This window comes from Lampris incognitus, chromosome 20 (assembly GCF_029633865.1).
Source record: "Lampris incognitus isolate fLamInc1 chromosome 20, fLamInc1.hap2, whole genome shotgun sequence".
NCBI classification, from domain to species: domain Eukaryota; kingdom Metazoa; phylum Chordata; class Actinopteri; order Lampriformes; family Lampridae; genus Lampris; species Lampris incognitus.
This window is the reverse complement of record NC_079230.1, coordinates 2630632-2650725: the sequence shown is the minus strand read 5'-3', so window position 1 is coordinate 2650725 and position 20094 is coordinate 2630632. Positions and strand designations below refer to the sequence as shown.

The 20094-nt window shown below is 47.0% G+C and overlaps 1 protein-coding gene across 1 annotated transcript in view; it reads left to right on the top strand.

Annotated features, from left to right (window-relative positions):
* Positions 1-20094, top strand: part of LOC130130921 (F-box only protein 41-like) — a 65713-nt gene that overhangs the window by 36081 nt on the left and 9538 nt on the right. Inside the window, exons 9-17 of the mRNA XM_056300787.1 lie at positions 657-697; positions 1479-1574; positions 1717-1853; positions 1954-2177; positions 2344-2459; positions 12063-12215; positions 12856-12951; positions 17261-17379; positions 17805-17963. Coding sequence (XP_056156762.1) covers positions 657-697; positions 1479-1574; positions 1717-1853; positions 1954-2177; positions 2344-2459; positions 12063-12215; positions 12856-12951; positions 17261-17379; positions 17805-17963 — 1141 coding nt within the window. The remainder of the gene's footprint in view (positions 1-656; positions 698-1478; positions 1575-1716; positions 1854-1953; positions 2178-2343; positions 2460-12062; positions 12216-12855; positions 12952-17260; positions 17380-17804; positions 17964-20094) is intronic.

The following is a 20094-nucleotide window of genomic DNA, read 5'->3' as shown; positions in this document are numbered from 1 at the left end:
ATAATGAATCTACCAGTTAGGTGGCTACGTTGTGAGCCAGAGCAGCGCTAACATGTTTTTAGCATGTTTTTAGCATGTAGCCGCCATGTTGCTTCTCGGCGGTAAACGTTTGTAACACACATGGACGTCGGGTCCATGGTGGTGTAGCGGTCTAAGCATCGGCCTTATGTCGATGCAGTTGCCCACTGGGGACCCACCGGGGTTCGCGCCCCGGTCTCATCAGATCCCACTATGCAGCACTGTCTTCGGGAGGGGGGCGGAGTCGGCTTGTGTTTGTCACATGAATGCGTCTCTGTGTGTGTGTGTGGGGGGGGGGGGGCAGTGGTTCGGCCTGGATTCACCTTGTCCCGGAAGTGGCGAGGCGTCTCCTTCCAGACGGCCGGCCGGAGAGATGCAGTTGGCGAGCGCATGCAGTACGAGGGTGGTGTTGGAACTAAAATAGGGAGCGATTGGCCCCTAAACTGGGAGAAAAAGGGAGAAATCAGAAAGTAAGTTAAAAAAAAAGACATGGACGTCACAACGACGACATGCATCAGAGACACGTGATCACTGACAGAGACAACAGACGAGTGTGTATCACAGAACACAATGATGAGCAAAGCAAACTGGCAAAACACAAACTCACCAAGCTCCTCTTCCTCCTCTTCCTCTTTCAGAGGAGCTACAGCATGTCAGGAGACCAGTTCTACAGCGACGGGTGAGTATTACTGTGTGTGTGTGTGTGTGTGTTTGTGTGTGTGTATTGGTGTGCATGTGTGTTTGTGTGCGTGTGTGTTTGTGTGTGTGTGTTTGTGTGTGTGTTTGTGTGTTTGTTTGTGTTTGTGTGTATTTGTGTGTGTTTGTGTTTATGCGTGTGTGTATTTGTGTATTTGTGTGTGTGTGTGTGTGCAGCATCAGCAGTAATGTGGTTGTTGTACTGGACCGTTGTGGTGAAGAGGGAGCTGAGCCGGAAGACAAAGCTCTCAGTGTACCAGTCAGTCTTGGTTCCAACCCTCACCTATGGTCCTGAGCTTTGGGTGGTGGCTGAAAGGGTGAGATCGTGGATACAAGCGGCTGACTTGAGTTTCCTCCGTAGGGTGTCTGGGCTCAGCCTTAGAGATAGGGTGAGGAGCTCGGACATCTGGAGGGAGCTTGGAGTAGAGTCGCTGCTCCTTCACATCGAAAGGAGCCAGCTGAGGTGGTTCGGGCATCTGATCAGGATGCCTCCTGGGTCTCCTGAGGTTTTCCGGGCACGTCCAACTGGGAGGAGACCCCGGGGTAGACCCAGAACTCACTGGAGGGACTACATGTCCAGTCTGGCCTGGGAAGGCCTTGGGATCCCCTAGGAGGAGCTGGAGGCCGTTGCTGGGGAGAGGGAGGTCTGGAGTGCCCTACTTAGCTTGCTGTCACCGCCACCCCACCCCGGAGAAGCGGCTGATGATGAATGAATGAAACCTTTTTTAAAAAGTCAAATCTCTGTCTCTCTCTCTGTCCATTAGAGTGCTGAGTGGTCGTATGAGGACCCTGTCTCTCAATGGGGACACCTTGGACCTCCCCCTGTCCTCCTGCCCCCCACAGCGGACGGAAAGACTCTGGTATGAGCATGGATCCACTACGCTGGTCTCATCTCTCATGTTTTCTTCTTCTTCTTCTTCTTCTTCTTCTTCTTCTTCTTCTTCTTCTTCTTCTTCTTCTTCTTCTCCTTCTGATTCGGATTCTTCCTCGGGTTTTTTTTAGGAGGGGACAGGCAGGATGGGGGAGGACATGGAATAAGACAAACCATCATCAACACAGCACTGAGGAAGAGGAGGAAGGGGAGGGGGAGGTGTCATGGAGCACCCAGGTTATGAGGAGGACATACACACCTGGGACAGGTATGACCAACACACACACACACACAAACAATGACACTAACATAGTTCACATCAACAATTGCTCCTCCTGTCCTTTTTCTCTCCTCTTTTCTTCTTCCAGATGTGACCTCATCCCTCCATTCCACGCCATCCAGTTGTCATGGTGACTGCAGGCTTCGGGCGGGCACTCTGAGGCTGAGGGCGGGGTTATTCTGTGTGTTTCCTTATTTGGACACACCTTCCTTGCTGCTGGCGGCAGAGGTGTGCTCTGATTGGAGGTTTGTTGCTAGGCACCCGGCAGTTTGGACCCGCCTCCATCTGGAGAACGCCAGAGTCTCTGCCAAGGTAGAAAACCTCGTCATCCTCAGAGTGACCTCAGTGTTCATCAAGTACTTCATCATCACATTTTTAGTGACGGGATGGAGTGGTGGTGGGTGATGGAGAAGTGATGGAGAGAGAGAGTGGTGATCGTTTCATTTGCATTTTGTCTTGTTTGTGTGTCTGTCTTCAGTTCCTGATCACCCTGTCTCAGTGGTGTACTCAGGTTCATTCAGTGATTCTGACAAACCTGAAGTCCAGAGCCCGACGGCCCAGCGAGAGTAGAACCGACTACTACAAGAATACACGGTACCACACACACACACACACACACACATCAGTGATGTGCGGTCAGGGTCTGCGGGGTAGGCAGTGCCTCACCCAGGCTGATAAAAATAACTAAGATTTTTTTCTGTACATTACATATTACATATCCTTCGTCATGCCCTGAAGAAGGCCCAAGCCGCTACGCGTGAGCATTTTTAGGTCCTTTTTGGATATGTCTAAGTTTCAATAAAGACATTTTTAATTACACAGAGTGCCTTGGTAAGAGAGATTTGTTCTCTTTTTCTCATCTGAAATGACTAACCGTGGACCAAAGAGCACCCAACAAATATATTACTTAACTACAGAGAGGACTGAGCACGCCACTGACTCCAAACATATGCAACAATGTAGTTTGTCTTCCTGACATTTAGGGATCATTTATTACATCTGAATCAAGTGTCCACCTTCACCAACTCCTCGTTTACAATTTTTCTAAGATCATTTGGACTCGTATGTGACAGGAGCAAAATTGTATCATCAGCAAACAATATTTTATGTAAAATGTAAGAGGAATTTACAGTAATTTATATACAGGATAAAGAGGGGCGGCCCTAAAATGGAACCCTGGGGGACCCCATACTTGATGGCTTTACATAGATTTGTGGCCATTTATAAGTACATATTGTTTTCTCCCCTAGATATAGCTTCTAAACCAGTTAAGCACTGTACCTCTGACCCTATAATGATACAATTTATTTAAAAGAATCTCAAAATCAATAGTGTCAAATGCCTTTGACAAATCCAGAAAAATACCAACGCCACAGTCTCCTTTATCAATAGCATCATTGATTTTTTTCAATGAGTTCAAGAGTCGCTGTGCATGTGGTGCTCTTTTTCCTGAAGCCATGCTGAGACGGAACGATATTACATTTTTTTCTAGGTAGTCACTTAATCTGCTATACACAACTCTCTCTAGAACTTTGGATATTGTAGGCAATATGGATATGGATGGTAGTTGTGCGTATCATTTTTATCACCAGATTTAAAGACCGGAACAATTCGAGCATTCTTTGCCATATTGGACACAACCCCACAAAGTAATGAGAGGTTAACAGAGTAGACATGTGGCTCCACAATTTCATTCACAATGGCTTTAAGAATTTTACTAGAGAGTTCATTTGTGCCAGCTGTGTGTGAACTTTTCATGATCGTGATGATTTTAAGAACTTCATTTTTGTCAGTTGGCTTCAAGAAAAATGAATTCAAATGATTTTTTTGTAGATATTGGCTGAAATTTGCTCCCTGTGGTTGGCTAATTTTGTTGGAAATATGTTCACCTGTGGAGATAAAATGATTGTTCAAAGTTAATAGCAAGATCAGTATTGCTAATATCAGCATTATTAATATTATTGCTATTGGCATTTTGTATAGTCTTGGTGTCAGGAAGCACAGCGTTTCTGTGACCCCGGCTTAGGACTTTGTTTAAAACCTTCCAAGATTTCTTTGAGTCCCCCTGTGATGCTTTTAATGAGTTCTGTGAAATAATTTCTCTTACTAGTTCGTATAATACGTGTACGTTTACTTCTGTATTTGGTATATTGTTCCTTATTAGTATCACGAGGCGTTTCAATGTAACGTTTTTAAGGTTTGTTCTCATGTTTGATGGATTTTAGGATTCCCTTTGTAAACCAGAAATTGTGATCTATTGTACTGCTTCTAACGACCTTTTCAGGTATGATGCTTTCAATGGAGTCTGTTATTTCACTACGTAGAGCATCATATGCAGGATCTGGATCTTTACAATCATAGACTGAGTCCCATGTTATGGTTCGCAGGTTTTCACAAAAGTGTAGCAGCGTTTTCTCATTTAGGACTTTAACTTTTGTTATAGGGCTTGAGGCTGTGGTCTTAGCAAGATCAATGGGTAGCACAATAGGAAAATGATCCGAAATGTCAGAAAGCACCACACCCGAGTCAATACACCCGAGTCAATACTCCCGCGTCAATACACCCACGTCAGCACAGGCATCCCACCCAAGTCAATACAGGCACCACACCCGAGTCAATACAGGCATCACACCTGCATCAATACAGGCACCACAAATGTTTGTGATGAAGTTATCAATGATGGATTTGCTGGTTTTTGTTACTCTTGTAAAGGTGTTTATGGTGGGAAAGAAAGAGGAGGAATATAACGTGTTAATAAAATCCTTTTTACAGTATCCTCTTTAGGAATGTTGACATTGAAATCCCCAATAATAATACAATCTTTGTTATTTCTATTTATGGGATATGAAGCTTCTTCCAGTTTAAGCCCGAAGGTGTCAAGACGGGAATCTGGGGGTCGATAAATCACACCAATAATAAGACTTTTACCATTGTTTATGTTTATCTCAGTCAGAGTGATCGTCTTCAATGATAATATCACCACAGACATTCACTGAAGAGTGCCCAGAATTCATATACAGACATACTCCACCACCTGTTCTACCTGTTGTGTTTTTATTATATAACCTATAACCATCTGGGTTTGTTTATAACCATCTGGGTTTATTTATAACCATCTGGGTTTGTTTATAATCATCTGGGTTTATTTATAACCATCTGTGTTTGTTTATAACCATCTGTGTTTATTTATAATAGTTTGGGTTTATTTATAACCATCTGGGTTTATTCATAACAGTCTGGGTTTATTTATAACCATCTGGGTTTGTTTATAACCATCTGGGGTTATTTATAACCATCTGGGTTTGTTTATAATCATCTGGGTTTATTCATAACAGTCTGGGTTTATTTATAACCATCTGGGTTTGTTTATAACCATCTGGGGTTATTTATAACCATCTGGGTTTGTTTATAATCATCTGGGTTTATTCATAACAGTCTGGGTTTATTCATAACAGTCTGGGTTTATTTATAACCATCTGGGTTTATTCATAACCATCTGGGTTTGTTTATAACCATCTGGGTTTGTTTATAATCATCTGGGTTTATTTATAACCATCTGGGTTTGTTTATAACCATCTGTGTTTATTTATAATAGTTTGGGTTTATTTATAACCATCTGTGTTTATTTATAACCATCTGGGTTTGTTTATAACCATCTGTGTTTATTTATAATAGTTTGGGTTTATTTATAACCATCTGGGTTTATTTATAACCATCTGGGTTCATGTATAACCATCTGGGTTTATTCATAACAGTCTGGGTTTATTTATAATAGTTTGGGTTTATTCATAACAGTCTGGGTTTGTTTATAACCATCTGGGTTTGTTTATAACCATCTGGGTGTATTTATAACCATCTGCGTTTATTTATAACCATCTGGGTTTATTCATAACAGTCTGGGTTTGTTTATAACCATCTGGGTTTATTTATAACCATCTGGGTTTATTCATAACAGTCTGGGTTTATTTATAACCATCTGGGTTAGTTTATAACCATTTGTGTCTATTTATAACCATCTGTGTTTATTTATAACCGTCTGGGTTTGTTTATAACCATCTGTGTTTGTTTATAACCATCTGGGTTAGTTTATAACCATCTGGGTTTAGGATATCTACATGAGACCTGTCCCCTGAGCCAAGAAAAGAGACTACTTCGTCCTGGTGTTTATTTAGGCTTGTAATATTTAGGTGTAGTATTCATCGATCCATTTTCTGAACCGCTTATCCTGCTCTCAGTGTCGCGGGCATGCTGGAGCCTCTCCCAGCAGTCACTGGGCAGCAGGCGGGGAGACACCCTGGACAGGCTGCCAGACTATCACACAGGGCCGACATACACACACACACACATACACACACACACACACATACACATTCATACCTAGCTACAATGTAGTACGGCGAAGTCACCTGACCTACATGGGTTTGGACTGTGGGGGGAAACCGGAGGAAACCCACACAGACACGGGGAGAACATGCAAACTCCACACAGAGGACGACCCGGGACCACCCCCAAGGTTGGAGGGTTAGAGGTCAAAGATGTGACCTGTGCTGGGCAGAGGAGTCTTTTATTATTTGCACACCTGATATGTCCACCTGGAATAGTAGAAACGAATTGTCCACCAGCTGTAGACACCGAGAGCATGTCTCCTTTATAACTACAAGTAAAACGTCTTTATTACCCCCCCCCCCATTAGGTGATACACATGTGACCTTTATTACCCCCCCATTAGGTGATACACATGTGACCTTTATTACCCCCCCATTAGATGATACACATGTGACCTTTATTACCCCCCATTAGGTGATACAGATATGACCTTTATTACCCCCCCATTAGATGATACACATGTGACCTTTATTACCCCCCCATTAGATGATACACATGTGACCTTCATTACCCCCCATTAGATGATACACATGTGACCTTTATTACCCCCCCATTAGATGATACACATGTGACCTTTATTACCCCCCCATTAGATGATACACATGTGACCTTTATTACCCCCCATTAGATGATACACATGTGACCTTTATTACCCCCCCATTAGATGATACACATGTGACCTTTATTACCCCCCCATTAGATGATACAGATATGACCTTTATTACCCCCCCATTAGATGATACACATGTGACCTTTATTACCCCCCATTAGATGATACACATATGACCTTTATTACCCCCCCATTAGATGATACACATATGACCTTTATTACCCCCCCATTAGATGATACACATATGACCTTTATTACCCCCCATTAGATGATACACATGTGACATTTATTACCCCCCCATTAGATGATACAGATATGACCTTTATTACCCCCCCATTAGATGATACACATGTGACCTTTATTACCCCCCCATTAGATGATACAGATATGACCTTTATTACCCCCCCATTAGATGATACACATGTGACCTTATTACCCCCCATTAGATGATACACATGTGACCTTTATTACCCCCCCATTAGATGATACCCATGTGACCTTTATTACCCCCCATTAGATGATACACATGTGACCTTTATTACCCCCCCATTAGATGATACACATGTGACCTTTATTACCCCCCCATTAGATGATACACATGTGACCTTTATTACCCCCCAATTAGATGATACACATGTGACCTTACTACCCCCCATTAGATGATACACATGTGACCTTTATTACCCCTCATTAGGTGATACACATGTGACCTTTATTACCCCCCATTAGATGATACACATGTGACCTTTATTACCCCCCCATTAGATGATACCCATGTGACCTTTATTACCCCCCATTAGATGATACACATGTGACCTTTATTACCCCCCCATTAGATGATACACATGTGACCTTTATTACCCCCCCATTAGATGATACACATGTGACCTTTATTACCCCCATTAGATGATATACATGTGACCTTTATTACCCCCCATTAGATGATACACATGTGACCTTTATTACCCCCCATTAGGTGATACACATGTGACCTTTATCACCCCCCATTAGATGATACACATGTGACCTTTATTACCCCCCCATTAGATGATACCCATGTGACCTTTATTACCCCCCCATTAGATGATACCCATGTGACCTTTATTACCCCCCATTAGATGATACACATGTGACCTTTATTACCCCCCATTAGATGATACACATGTGACCTTTATTACCCCCCCATTAGATGATACACATGTGACCTTTATTACCCCCATTAGATGATATACATGTGACCTTTATTACCCCCCATTAGATGATACACATGTGACCTTTATTACCCCCCATTAGGTGATACACATGTGACCTTTATTACCCCCCATTAGATGATACACATGTGACCTTTATTACCCCCCCATTAGATGATACCCATGTGACCTTTATTACCCCCCCATTAGATGATACACATGTGACCTTTATTACCCCCCCATTAGATGATACACATGTGACCTTTATTACCCCCATTAGATGATATACATGTGACCTTTATTACCCCCCATTAGATGATACACATGTGACCTTTATTACCCCCATTAGATGATACACATGTGACCTTTATTACCCCCCCCATTAGATGATACACATGTGACCTTTATTACCCCCCATTAGGTGATACACATGTGACCTTTATTACCCCCCCATTAGATGATACACATGTGACCTTTATTACCCCCCCATTAGGTGATACACATGTGAACTTTATTACCCCCCCCCATTAGGTGATACACATGTGACCTTTATTACCCCCCCATTAGATGATACACATGTGACCTTTATTACCCCCCCATTAGGTGATACACATGTGACCTTTATTACCCCCCCATTAGGTGATACACATGTGACCTTTATTACTCCCCCATTAGGTGATACCCGTGTGACCTTTATTACCCCCCCATTAGGTGATACACATGTGACCTTTATTAGATGTTGTATTTTTATATTTGAACTGCCTGCCCTTCCAGCTGTGCCCAACACCAGCCCTCTACATGATTTACATAAACTACCTTGTTATATTTAAATGTAGGCTATTTCATAATGCTTTTCAAAACAAGCCCCAGCCCCTTACCCCACTGGTTGTCATGTTTTCTACCCCTCCATTGGTTGCTGTGCATCGTAACTACCTACCCCACTGATTGTTATGGTTCAAATGTTTCCTCCTCTGACTGGTTGCTGTCCACCGAAAGTAGGGGGTGTGACACGGGGCAACGTAAACTATATCTACAGTGCATCCGGAAAGTATTCACACCCCTTCACTTTCCCCACATGTTGTTATGTTACAGCCTTATTCCAAAATGGGTTAAATTCCTTTTTTTTCTCATCAATCTACACACAATACCCCATAATGACAAAGTGAAATGGGTTTTGTAGAAATTTTTGCAGATTTATTAAAAATAAAAAACTGAAATAGTATAAAGTATTCACACCCTTTGCTATGACACTCAAAATTGAGCTCAGGTTCAACCTGTTTCCACTGATCATCCTTGAGATGTTTCTACATCTTGACTGGAGTCCACCTGTAGTAAATTCACTTGATGGGACATGATTTGGAAAGGCACACACCTGTCTATATAAGGTCCCACTGTTGACCGTGCATGTCAGAGCAGAAACCAAGCCATGAAGTCAAAGGAATTGTCTGTGGACCTCCGAGACAGGATTGTATCGAGGCACAGATCTGGGGAAGGGTACAAAACAATGTCTACAGCTTTGAAGGTCCCGAAGAGCACAGTGGTCTCCATCATTCGTAAATGGAGGAAGTTTGGATCCACCAGGACTCTTCCTAGAGCTGGCCGCCCAGCCAAACTGAGCAATCGGGGGAGAAGGGCCTTGGTCAGGGAGGTGACCAAGAAGCCGATGGTAACTCTGACAGAGCTCCAGTGTTCCTCTGTGGAGATGGGAGAACCTTCCAGAAGGACAACCATCTCTGCAGCACTCCACCAATCAGGCCTTTATGGTAGAGTGGACAGACGGAAGCCTCTGCTCAGTAAAAGGCACATGACAGCCCGCTTGGAGTTTGCCAGAAAGCACCTAAAGGACTCTCAGACCATGAGAAACAAGATTCTCTGGTCTGATGAAACCAAGATTGAACTCTTTGGCCTGAATGCCAAACGTCACGTCTGGAGGAAACCAGGCACCTCTCATCACCTTGCTAATACCATCCCTACAGTGAAGCATGGTGGTGGCAGCATCATGCTGTGGGGATGTTCTTCAGCGGCAGGAACTGGGAGACTAGTCAGGATCGAGGGAAAGATGAATGGATCAAAGTACAGAGAGATCCTTGATGAAAACCTGCTCCAGAGTGCTCAGGACCTCAGACTGGGGTGAAGGTTTACCTTTCAACACGACAACGACCCTAAGCACACAGCCAAGACAACGAAGGAGTGGCTTCGGGACAAGTCTGTGAATGTCCTTGAGTGGCCCAGCCAGAGCCCAGACTTGAACCCCATTGAACATCTCTGGAAAGACCTGAAAATAGCTGTGCAGCGACGCTCCCCATCTAACCTTACAGAGCTGGAGAGGATCTGCAGAGAAGAATGGGAGAAATACCCCAAATATAGGTGTGCCAAGCTTGTAGCTTCATACCCAAGAAGACTTGAGGCTGTAATCGCTGCCAAGGGTGCCTCAACCAAGTACTGAGTAAAGGGTGTGAATACTTATGTACATGCAATATTTCAGTTTTTAATAAATTTGCAAAAATTTCTACAAAACCTTTTTCACTTTGTCATTATGGGGTATGTGTGTAGATTGATGAGGGAAAAAAGGAATTTAATCCATTTTGGAATAAGGCTGTAACATAACAACATGTGGGGAAAGTGAAGGGGTGTGAATACTTTCCGGATGCACTGTATATACTATATATATATATATATATAGTGTATATATATATATACAGTATATATAGCGTTTTTTTTCCGAAGCCGTCAATGGTGTTGTGAGTGCTTGACTAATGAGGAGTAGAATATCAACACAGATACAGGAAAAAAGTTATTAAAATCTTTTTTCCTGTATCTGTGTTGATATGTGTGTATATATACTATATATATATATATATGTGTGTGTGTGTGTGTATATATATGTATATAGTATATATAGCTGGCGATTAAGTAGTGTTACAGTGTCCATGTGTACTATTCACAGAGGACTGGGGAATAGTTGTTATGACAGCATTGTAAGATGGTGACAGATGTACTCTTAGCCCCCCTCCCCCTCCCCCTCCCCCCTCCCGGTTCAGGGACGGTCGTTCCCTCCCATCTTGGTAGGCAGCGGAATAGACCACTACACTACCCGGACGCCCTAGACTTTCATCCTGTCCTTTTTGTTTTCCATTGAGAAGGAGAGGCTGGTGAAACTGAGGAATGCACTTAACAAGGAAGACTTACAACAAAGTAGTGGACATCCTTGCCCAGAGGGGGAGGAGGACCATCCTTGCCCAGAGGGGGAGGAGGACCATCCTTGCCCAGAGGGGGAGGAGGACCATCCTTGCCCAGAGGGGGAGGAGGACCCCAGCTACAAATGATTCAAGTCCCCTTGTTTTTGTCACACCGGTCTTGTGTGCTTTCTGATGGTGCGCTGTCGCCGAGCTGGCTCTTGCTGTGCGTCTTGGCTTGGGTTGGGGTGTGTTGGGTTGGGGTGTGTTGGGTTGGGGTGTGTTGGGTTGGGGTGTGTTGGGTTGGGGTGTGTTGGGTTGGGGTGTGTTGGGTTGGGGTGTGCTGACAGTCCTCTGGGGTTACTTGCACCCTTCACCCATCCTCACAACTGTTGGTGTCCGCTGTTGTGTAGACATTTTAGGCTGAATGTGTCTATTGTTTAGGTTTGATTCCGCATTAGCTCCATGTCTGTTCTTCATGACAACATACATGATAGAGTTTGTATTTCTTGACAAAGGCTGTTTTATTGACTTTGCAGTGGGCTTATTGATTGATTGATCGATTGATGGATGACTAATCTGTATTTCTGTGTGCATGGGCTGAGTGATTTAGTGTTGTTGGCCTAATACAGCTCATTAAAGTTCACTGCCGGCCCAGCCAAGGAGCTCGCTGCACGTTACTGACAGACCCTCACTCATTAACAGCAACTCAGGCACCGGGGAATTAACAGGATGTTGCTATTACCTCACTCTCTCTGTCTGTCTCTCTCTCTGTCTCTCTCTCTGTCTCTCTGTCTGTCTGTCTGTCTCTCCCTCTGTCTGTCTCTCACTGCAGCGGTGGTCTGGAGGTTGGTGTGGAGGCCTTGCTGCGGTCAGCAGGAGGCAGTCTGGGTTTTCTGTCTGTTTCTCAGTGTGACCACATCCTGACTGACAGAGCTCTGTGGTTGACCAGCTGCTACTGCCGAAACCTCCACACACTCATATACAAGTACTCCACCTGTCTGTCTGTCTGTCTGTCTCTCTGTCTGTCTGTCTGTCTCTCCCTCTGTCTGTCTCTCACTGCAGCGGTGGTCTGGAGGTTGGTGTGGAGGCCTTGCTGCGGTCAGCAGGAGGCAGTCTGGGTTTTCTGTCTGTTTCTCAGTGTGACCACATCCTGACTGACAGAGCTCTGTGGTTGACCAGCTGCTACTGCCGAAACCTCCACACACTCATATACAAGTACTCCACCTGTCTGTCTGTCTGTCTGTCTGTCTGTCTGTCTGTCTGTCTGTTTCTGTCTGTCAGTACCTGTGCCTGTCTGTATGTCTGTCTCTAGCTGTCTGTCTCTCTGCCTGTCAGTACCTGTACCTGTCTGTCTGTCTGTCTGTCTGTCTGTCTGTCTGTCTGTCTCGCTGTCTGTCAGTACCCTTAACTGTCTATCTATCTGTCTGTCTGTCTCTCTACCTGTACCTGTCTATGTGTCTGTCTCTCTCTCTGTACCTGTCTGTCTGCCTGTCTGTCTGTCTGCCTACTGACACATATATACATATTTAACTGTATGCCTGTCTGTCCGTCTGTCTTTCTTTCTTTCCATGTCTTTGTGTCTGTCTACGTTTTTGTGTGTCACACCATCTGTCTGTTCTCCACAGGAGTTCTTCAGATCCATTAGGTCACGAGGTGGTGTGGGCTCTGGGTGCAGGCTGCAGGAACATCACCAGTCTCCAGGTGGCACCAGCGCATCCATGGTGAGTACATACCAAACGGACACGTCGAGGAGCGTTTTAAAACCTGCCCTTTACAATCTTTCCACCCTGCTCTCAGCACTTCTGGCTGACGCCCAGATGTGGAATTCTGGGTCCATCCACATTTCACCACTACAGAAAAACTCACAAGGAGGCTGTAAAAGGATCGAACAACGTCTCGTGTGTTCATGAGACTTTATTGATTTCTATTGTGCCACAATTTCTCACCTGTGCTGATTAATTCCAGTGAGATTTTGAGCTGCAATGTAAACACCTCCAGCACACTGAGGCGGTGTGAAATGGCCGGGATGAGAGTCAGCACCTCCAAGTCTGAGGCCGTGGTTCTCTACCGGAAAATGGTGGATGCTCCCTCCGGGTTGGGGATGAGTTGTTGCCTCAAGTGAAGGAGTTCAAGTATCTCGGGGTCTTGTTCAGGAGTGAGGGTAGGATGGAGCGGGAGACTGACAGGTGGATTGGTGCAGCATCAGCAGTAATGTGGACGTTGTGCCGGACCGTTGTGGTGAAGAGGGAGCTGAGCCGGAAGACAAAGCTCTCAATGTACCAGTCAGTCTTGGTTCCAACCCTCACCTATGGTCATGAGCTTTGGGTGGTGATGAAAGGGTGAGATCGCGGATACAAGCGGCTGAAATGAGTTTCCTCCGTAGGGTGTCTGGACTCAGCCTTAGAGATAGGGTGAGGAGCTCGGACATCTGGAGGGAGCTCGGAGTAGAGCCGCTGCTCCTCCGCATCGAAGGGAACCAGTTGAGGTGGTTCTGGCATCTGATCAGGATGCCTCCTGGGCACCTTCCTGGAGGTTTCCCACGCACGGCCAATCAAATCTGGGCTGGGAACACCTTGGGATCCCCCAGGAGGAGCTGGAGGGCGTTGCTGGGGAGAGGGATGTCTGGAGTGTCCTACTTAGCTTCCTGCCACCGTGACCCCACCCCGCAGAAGCGGCTGAAGATGAATGAATGAATGAATTTAAATGCTTAAAAATCAGGAGCATCACCAATCTTAACATGTCCTGATTACATGCCTCCACCCACTCCTTCACTTTCTGACTACATCCTGGGGTCATGGTGGTATTGATTCTGATGTCATCTATAAATACATGCAAAAAGTCCAAGTCCACTGCAGACACACATATAGTACGTCTGCTGCTGGTACTTCTTATGGCATGTCTTTTTTATTTTTGGTTTTTTGTTTTTCTTCTTTGTTTTGTTTTTTTGGCAAGGTGGTGACTAGCAAGACAGTCCTGGGTTCAAGCCCCGGGGTAGTCCAACCCGTGTCTGTGTGGGTTTCCTCCGGTGGCTCCGGTTTCCTCCCACAGTCCAAAGACATGTAGGTCAGGTGAATCAAACACATGCAGGTCAGGTGACTCAAAGACATGGAGGTCAGGTGACCCAAAGACATGTAGGTCAGGTGAATCAAAGACATGGAGGTCAGGTGAATCAAAGACATGGAGGTCAGGTGACTCAAAGACATGTAGGTCAGGTGACCCAAAGACATGCAGGTCAGGTGACTCAAAGACATGGAGGTCAGGTGACTCAAAGACATGGAGGTCAGGTGAATCAAAGACATGGAGGTCAGGTGAATCAAAGACATGGAGGTCAGGTGACCCAAAGACATGTAGGTCAGGTGAATCAAAGACATGGAGGTCAGGTGAATCAGAGACATGGAGGTCAGGTGACTCAAAGACATGTAGGTCAGGTGACCCAAAGACATGCAGGTCAGGTGACTCAAAGACATGGAGGTCAGGTGACTCGGCCGTAGTAACTTGTCCCTAGGTGTGAATATATGTGTGTGTGAATGTGAGTGCGTGTATGTGAGTGTGTGAATGTGAGTGTATGTGTGTGTGTGAGGGAGTGTGTGTGTGAGTGGACATGTTTAACTATCCTAATGTGGACCAAATGTCCTCATTAGGATAGAAAAACCAGAAACCACCTACCTTGTGTGGCCATTTTAGAGGTCCTCACAAGGAAAGGGTCTATTTTAGGGTTAGGGTAAGGGTTAGGTTAAGGTTAGGGTAAGGGTTAGGGTAAGGGTTAGGGTAAGGGTTAGGGTAAGGTAAGGGTTAGGTTAAGGTTAGGGTAAGGGTTAGGGTTAGGGTTAGGGTTAGGGTAAGGGTTAGGGTAAGGTAAGGGTAAGGGTTAGGTTAAGGTTAGGGTAAGGGTTAGGAAATGAATGTAGTCAATGAGGGGTCCTCATAAGGATAGTGAGACGAGTGTGTGTGTGTGGGGGGGGGGGGGGCCCTGTGATGGCCTGGCGGCCTGTCCAGGGTGTCTCCCCGCCGTCCGCCCAGTGGCTGCTGGGATAGGCTGCAGCATCCTGAGACCCTGACAGCAGGATGAGCAGTTCAGATAATGGATGGATGGATTTTTCCCCATTTTTCTCCCCAGTTATACCCGGCCAATCACGCCCCTCTCCCTAGCCGTCCCGATCTCTGCTCCGCCCCCTCTGCTGATCCAGGAGGGCTGCAGACTACCACATGCCTCCTCCCATCCATGTGGAGTCACCAGCTGCTGCTTTTCACCTGACAGTGAGGAGTTTCACCAGGGGGATGTAGCACGTGGGAGGATCACGCTGTTCCCCCCAGTTCCTCCTCCTCCCTGAACAGGTGCCCTGACTGACCAGAGGAGGCGCTAGTGCAGCGACCAGGACACATACCCACATCCAGCTTCCCACCCGCAGACACAGACAATTGTGTCTGTAGGGACGCCGGACCAAGCCAGGGTAACACAGGGATTCGAACCGGCGATCCCCGTGTTGCTAGGCAGCAGAATAGACCGCCATGCCCCCCGGACGCAGTAGCGCCTCTGTTTAAAGTAAAGCAGGTTTGCTGTGGAGACGTGAGGGAGCATCACATGTAGAAGCAGCGTTGCTGTGTACTGTGGACAACAAGCCGGCTGGCTGAGTCCACACCTGGTTTCTAACACAAACGCTTTGTGGCCAATTAAAACAGCATCTGCCTGCCTCCCCTCTCCCCCCCCCCTCTCTATCTGTCTCTCTATCTGTCTCCCCTGTCTCTCTCTCTATCTGTCTCCCCTCTCCCTCTCCCTCTCTCTCTCTCTTGCTCGCTCTCTCTATCTGTATCCCCTCTCTCTCTCTCTATCTGTTTCCTGTCTCTCTCTCTCTCTCTCTCTCTCTCTCTCTCTCTCTCTCTCTCTCTCTCGCTCTCTCTCTCTCTCTATCTGTCTCCCCTCCCTCTCTATCTGTCTCCCCTCCCTCTCTCTCTCTCTATCTGTATCCCCTCTCTCTCTCTCTATCTGTTTCCTGTCTCTCTCTCTCTCTCTCTCTCTCTCTCTCTCTCTCTCTCTCTTTCTCTCTCTCTCTCTCTCTGTCTCCCCTCTCTCTCTCTATCTGTCTCCCCTCCCTCTCTCTCTCTCTATCTGTATCCCCTCTCTCTCTCTCTATTTGTCTCTCTATCTGTCTCTCTCTTTCCCTCTCTCTTTCTCTCTGTCTCTGTCTGTCAGTTCAGTTCAACATGTGCTTTATTGGCATGACATACATTTGTGTACATGTTGCCAAAGCATGTAAAACAACAACAACACAACACAACCATGATTATAATAATAACAGCAACAACAACGATTATCTTTCTCTCTATCTGTCTCTCTATCCCTCTCTCTATCTGTCTCTCTATCTGTCTCTATGTCTCCCCTGTCTCTCTCTCTGTCTCTCTATCTGTCTCTCTCTATCTGTCTCTCTCTCTCTCTCTCTCTATCTGTCTCTCTCTATCTGTCTCTCTCTCTCTCTCTCTCTCTATCTGTCTCTCTCTGTCTCTCTATCTGTCTCTCTATCTGTCTCTCTATCTGTCTCTCTCTCTCTATCTGTCTCTCTCTCTCTCTCTCTCTATCTGTCTCTCTCTCTCTGTCTCTCTCTATCTGTCTCTCTATCTGTCTCTCTCTCTCTCTCTCTCTGTCTCTCTCTATCTGTCTCTCTATCTGTCTCTCTCTCTCTCTCTCTCTCTCTCTCTATCTGTCTCTCTCTCTCTCTCTCTCTCTATCTGTCTCTCTCTATCTGTCTCTCTCTCTCTCTCTCTCTCTATCTGTCTCTCTCTGTCTCTCTATCTGTCTCTCTATCTGTCTCTCTCTCTCTATCTGTCTCTCTCTCTCTCTCTCTATCTGTCTCTCTCTCTCTGTCTCTCTCTATCTGTCTCTCTATCTGTCTCTCTCTCTCTCTCTCTCTCTCTCTCTCTCTGTCTCTCTGTATCTGTCTCTCTGTATCTGTCTCTCTCTCTCTATCTGTCTCTATCTGTCTCTCTGTATCTGTCTCTCTATATCTGTCTCCACTGTCTCTCTCTCGCTCTCAGCCAGCAACCAACTCGGTTCAATAACCGCTGCCTGCAGACGATTGGTCGATGCTGGCCACACCTCCACTCACTCAGTGTGGGCGGGGCTGGCTGTGGAAGTCAAGGATTGGCTGCTGTGGGTGAGTGACAGCTGTAAGGAACCAACCAAGCTCAGCAATACGTTTGACCAAGTCAGTTGTTTGAAGCAGGAAACGTTTTGTTTTGTTTGCGGATGCATTTTTGGTTTTCTCTTCTGAAACAGAATTAAACTTTTCAGCAGGTTGGGGGGATAAATGTGTTTAAACGTAAATATTCCAAGAAGTTGGTGGAAATTATGGCTCCAATAGAGTCAGAGAGAAAGTATTTATCTTGGTCTTGAAGTAAGTCGTGTGTTCATGTGTGTTTTTTTTCTCCAATTTTTTACTTGTACAATTCTACAAGAAGCCGAAGGATCCCTCTGTCACCTGACCTTTATTTAACCCCTGTGTGTGTGTGTGTGTGTGTGTGTGTGTGTGTGTGTGTGTGTGTGTGTGTGTGTGTGTGTGTGTGTGTGTGCGTGTGTCAGTGCGTAGCTGTGTTCATCTTCAGATTCTGGAGTTAGAGCGTGTTGCAGACCTCAGCCTGCAGGTGGCGACAGAGATGTGTCGGGAGGGGCTGAGGAACCTGGAGGTGTTAATCTTTCGACACACCCCCGTCAGCGGCCAGGCCGTCCTCCACTTCCACGGTGAGGCCGGGCCTCGACACTGCTATGTTGCTCAGATGTGGCAGACGGGGTGGGAGGTGCTGTGGGAGGTGCTGTGGGAAGTGCTGTGGGAGGTGCTGTGGGAGGTGCTGTGGGAGGTGCTGTGGGAGGTGGGCTAGCTGGGCTGCGGCTGGGCAGTAAACGATGACGCCATCACGCACACTTTATTGGTTGCGTGGCAAGTTAACACACACAAGCCTACGCAGTCCAGCTGAGCTGTGAACACTTGTCGGGTTACTGTTAAAGCAGGCGTGATCGGAGTCACACTGTCCACTACGTCAACAACACAAAGCTGCTGTTGTGCGTGGTGTACATGTCAGCCTGTTTGTATGAGGAACTCTGCAGGTTTTTCAGTCTGTGTACATGTGTGTACAGTCTGTGTAAATGTGTGTACAGTCTGTGTACATGTGTGTACAGTCTGTGTAAATGTGTGTACAGTCTGTGTACATGTGTGTACAGTCTGTGTAAATGTGTACAGTCTGTGTACATGTGTGTACAGTCTGTGTAAATGTGAGTACAGTCTGTGTACATGTGTGTACAGTCTGTGTACGACGGAAGTGTTTCAGTAAAGATCACATCCATATTGAAATAACATTACACAGGGATCGCCGGTTTGAATCCCCGTGTTACCTCCAGCTTGGTCGGGCGTCCCTACAGACATAATTGTCCGTGTCTGCGGGTGGGAAGCCGGATGTGGGCATGTGTCCTGGTCGCTGCACTAGCGCCTCCTCTGGTGAGTTGGGGCACCTGTTCGGGGGGGAGGAGGAACTGGGGGGAATAGCCTGATCCTCCCACGCACTACGTCCCCCTGGTGAAACTCCTCACTGTCAGGTGAAAAGAAGCGGCTGGTGACTCCACATGTATGGGAGGAGGCATGTGGTAGTCTGCAGCCTCCCCGGATCAGCAGAGGGGGCGGAGCAGAGACCGGGACAATTGGGGAGAAAAGAGGGGTGGGGGGGAACCCAAAAAAAATAAAAGTACAGGTCAGGTGTGACGGGTAAGGTGTGACGGGTCAGGTGTGACAGGTAAGGTGTGACGGGTCAGGTGTGACAGGTAAGGGGTGACGGGTAAGGGGTGACGGGTCAGGTGTGACAGGTAAGGGGTGACGGGTCAGGTGTGACAGGTAAGGGGTGACGGGTAAGGGGTGACGGGTCAGGTGTGACGGGTCAGGGGTGACAGGTCAGGTGTGACAGGTAAGGGGTGACGGGTAAGGGGTGACGGGTAAGGGGTGACGGGTCAGGGGTGACGGGTAAGGGGTGACGGGTCAGGTGTGACAGGTAAGGGGTGACGGGTAAGGGGTGACGGGTAAGGGGTGACGGGTCAGGGGTGACGGGTAAGGGGTGACGGGTCAGGGGTGACAGGTAAGGGGTGACGGGTAAGGGGTGACGGGTCAGGGGTGACAGGTAAGGGGTGACGGGTCAGGTGTGACGGGTCAGGGGTGACAGGTCAGGTGTGACAGGTCAGGTGTGACAGGTAAGGGGTGACGGGTAAGGGGTGACGGGTCAGGTGTGACAGGTAAGGGGTGACGGGTCAGGTGTGACAGGTAAGGGGTGACGGGTAAGGGGTGACGGGTAAGGGGTGACGGGTCAGGGGTGACGGGTAAGGGGTGACGGGTCAGGTGTGACAGGTAAGGGGTGACGGGTAAGGGGTGACGGGTAAGGGGTGACGGGTCAGGGGTGACGGGTAAGGGGTGACGGGTCAGGTGTGACAGGTAAGGGGTGACGGGTAAGGGGTGACGGGTAAGGGGTGACGGGTAAGGGGTGACGGGTAAGGGGTGACGGGTCAGGTGTGACAGGTAAGGGGTGACGGGTAAGGGGTGACGGGTCAAGTGTGACAGGTAAGGGGTGACGGGTAAGGGGTGACGGCTCAAGTGTGACAGGTAAGGGGTGACGGGTCAAGTGTGACAGGTAAGGGGTGACGGGTCAAGTGTGACAGGTAAGGGGTGACGGGTCAAGTGTGACAGGTAAGGGGTGACGGGTCAAGTGTGACAGGTAAGGGGTGACGGGTCAGGTGTGACAGGTAAGGGGTGACGGGTCAAGTGTGACAGGTAAGGGGTGACGGGTAAGGGGTGACGGGTCAAGTGTGACAGGTAAGGGGTGACGGGTAAGGGGTG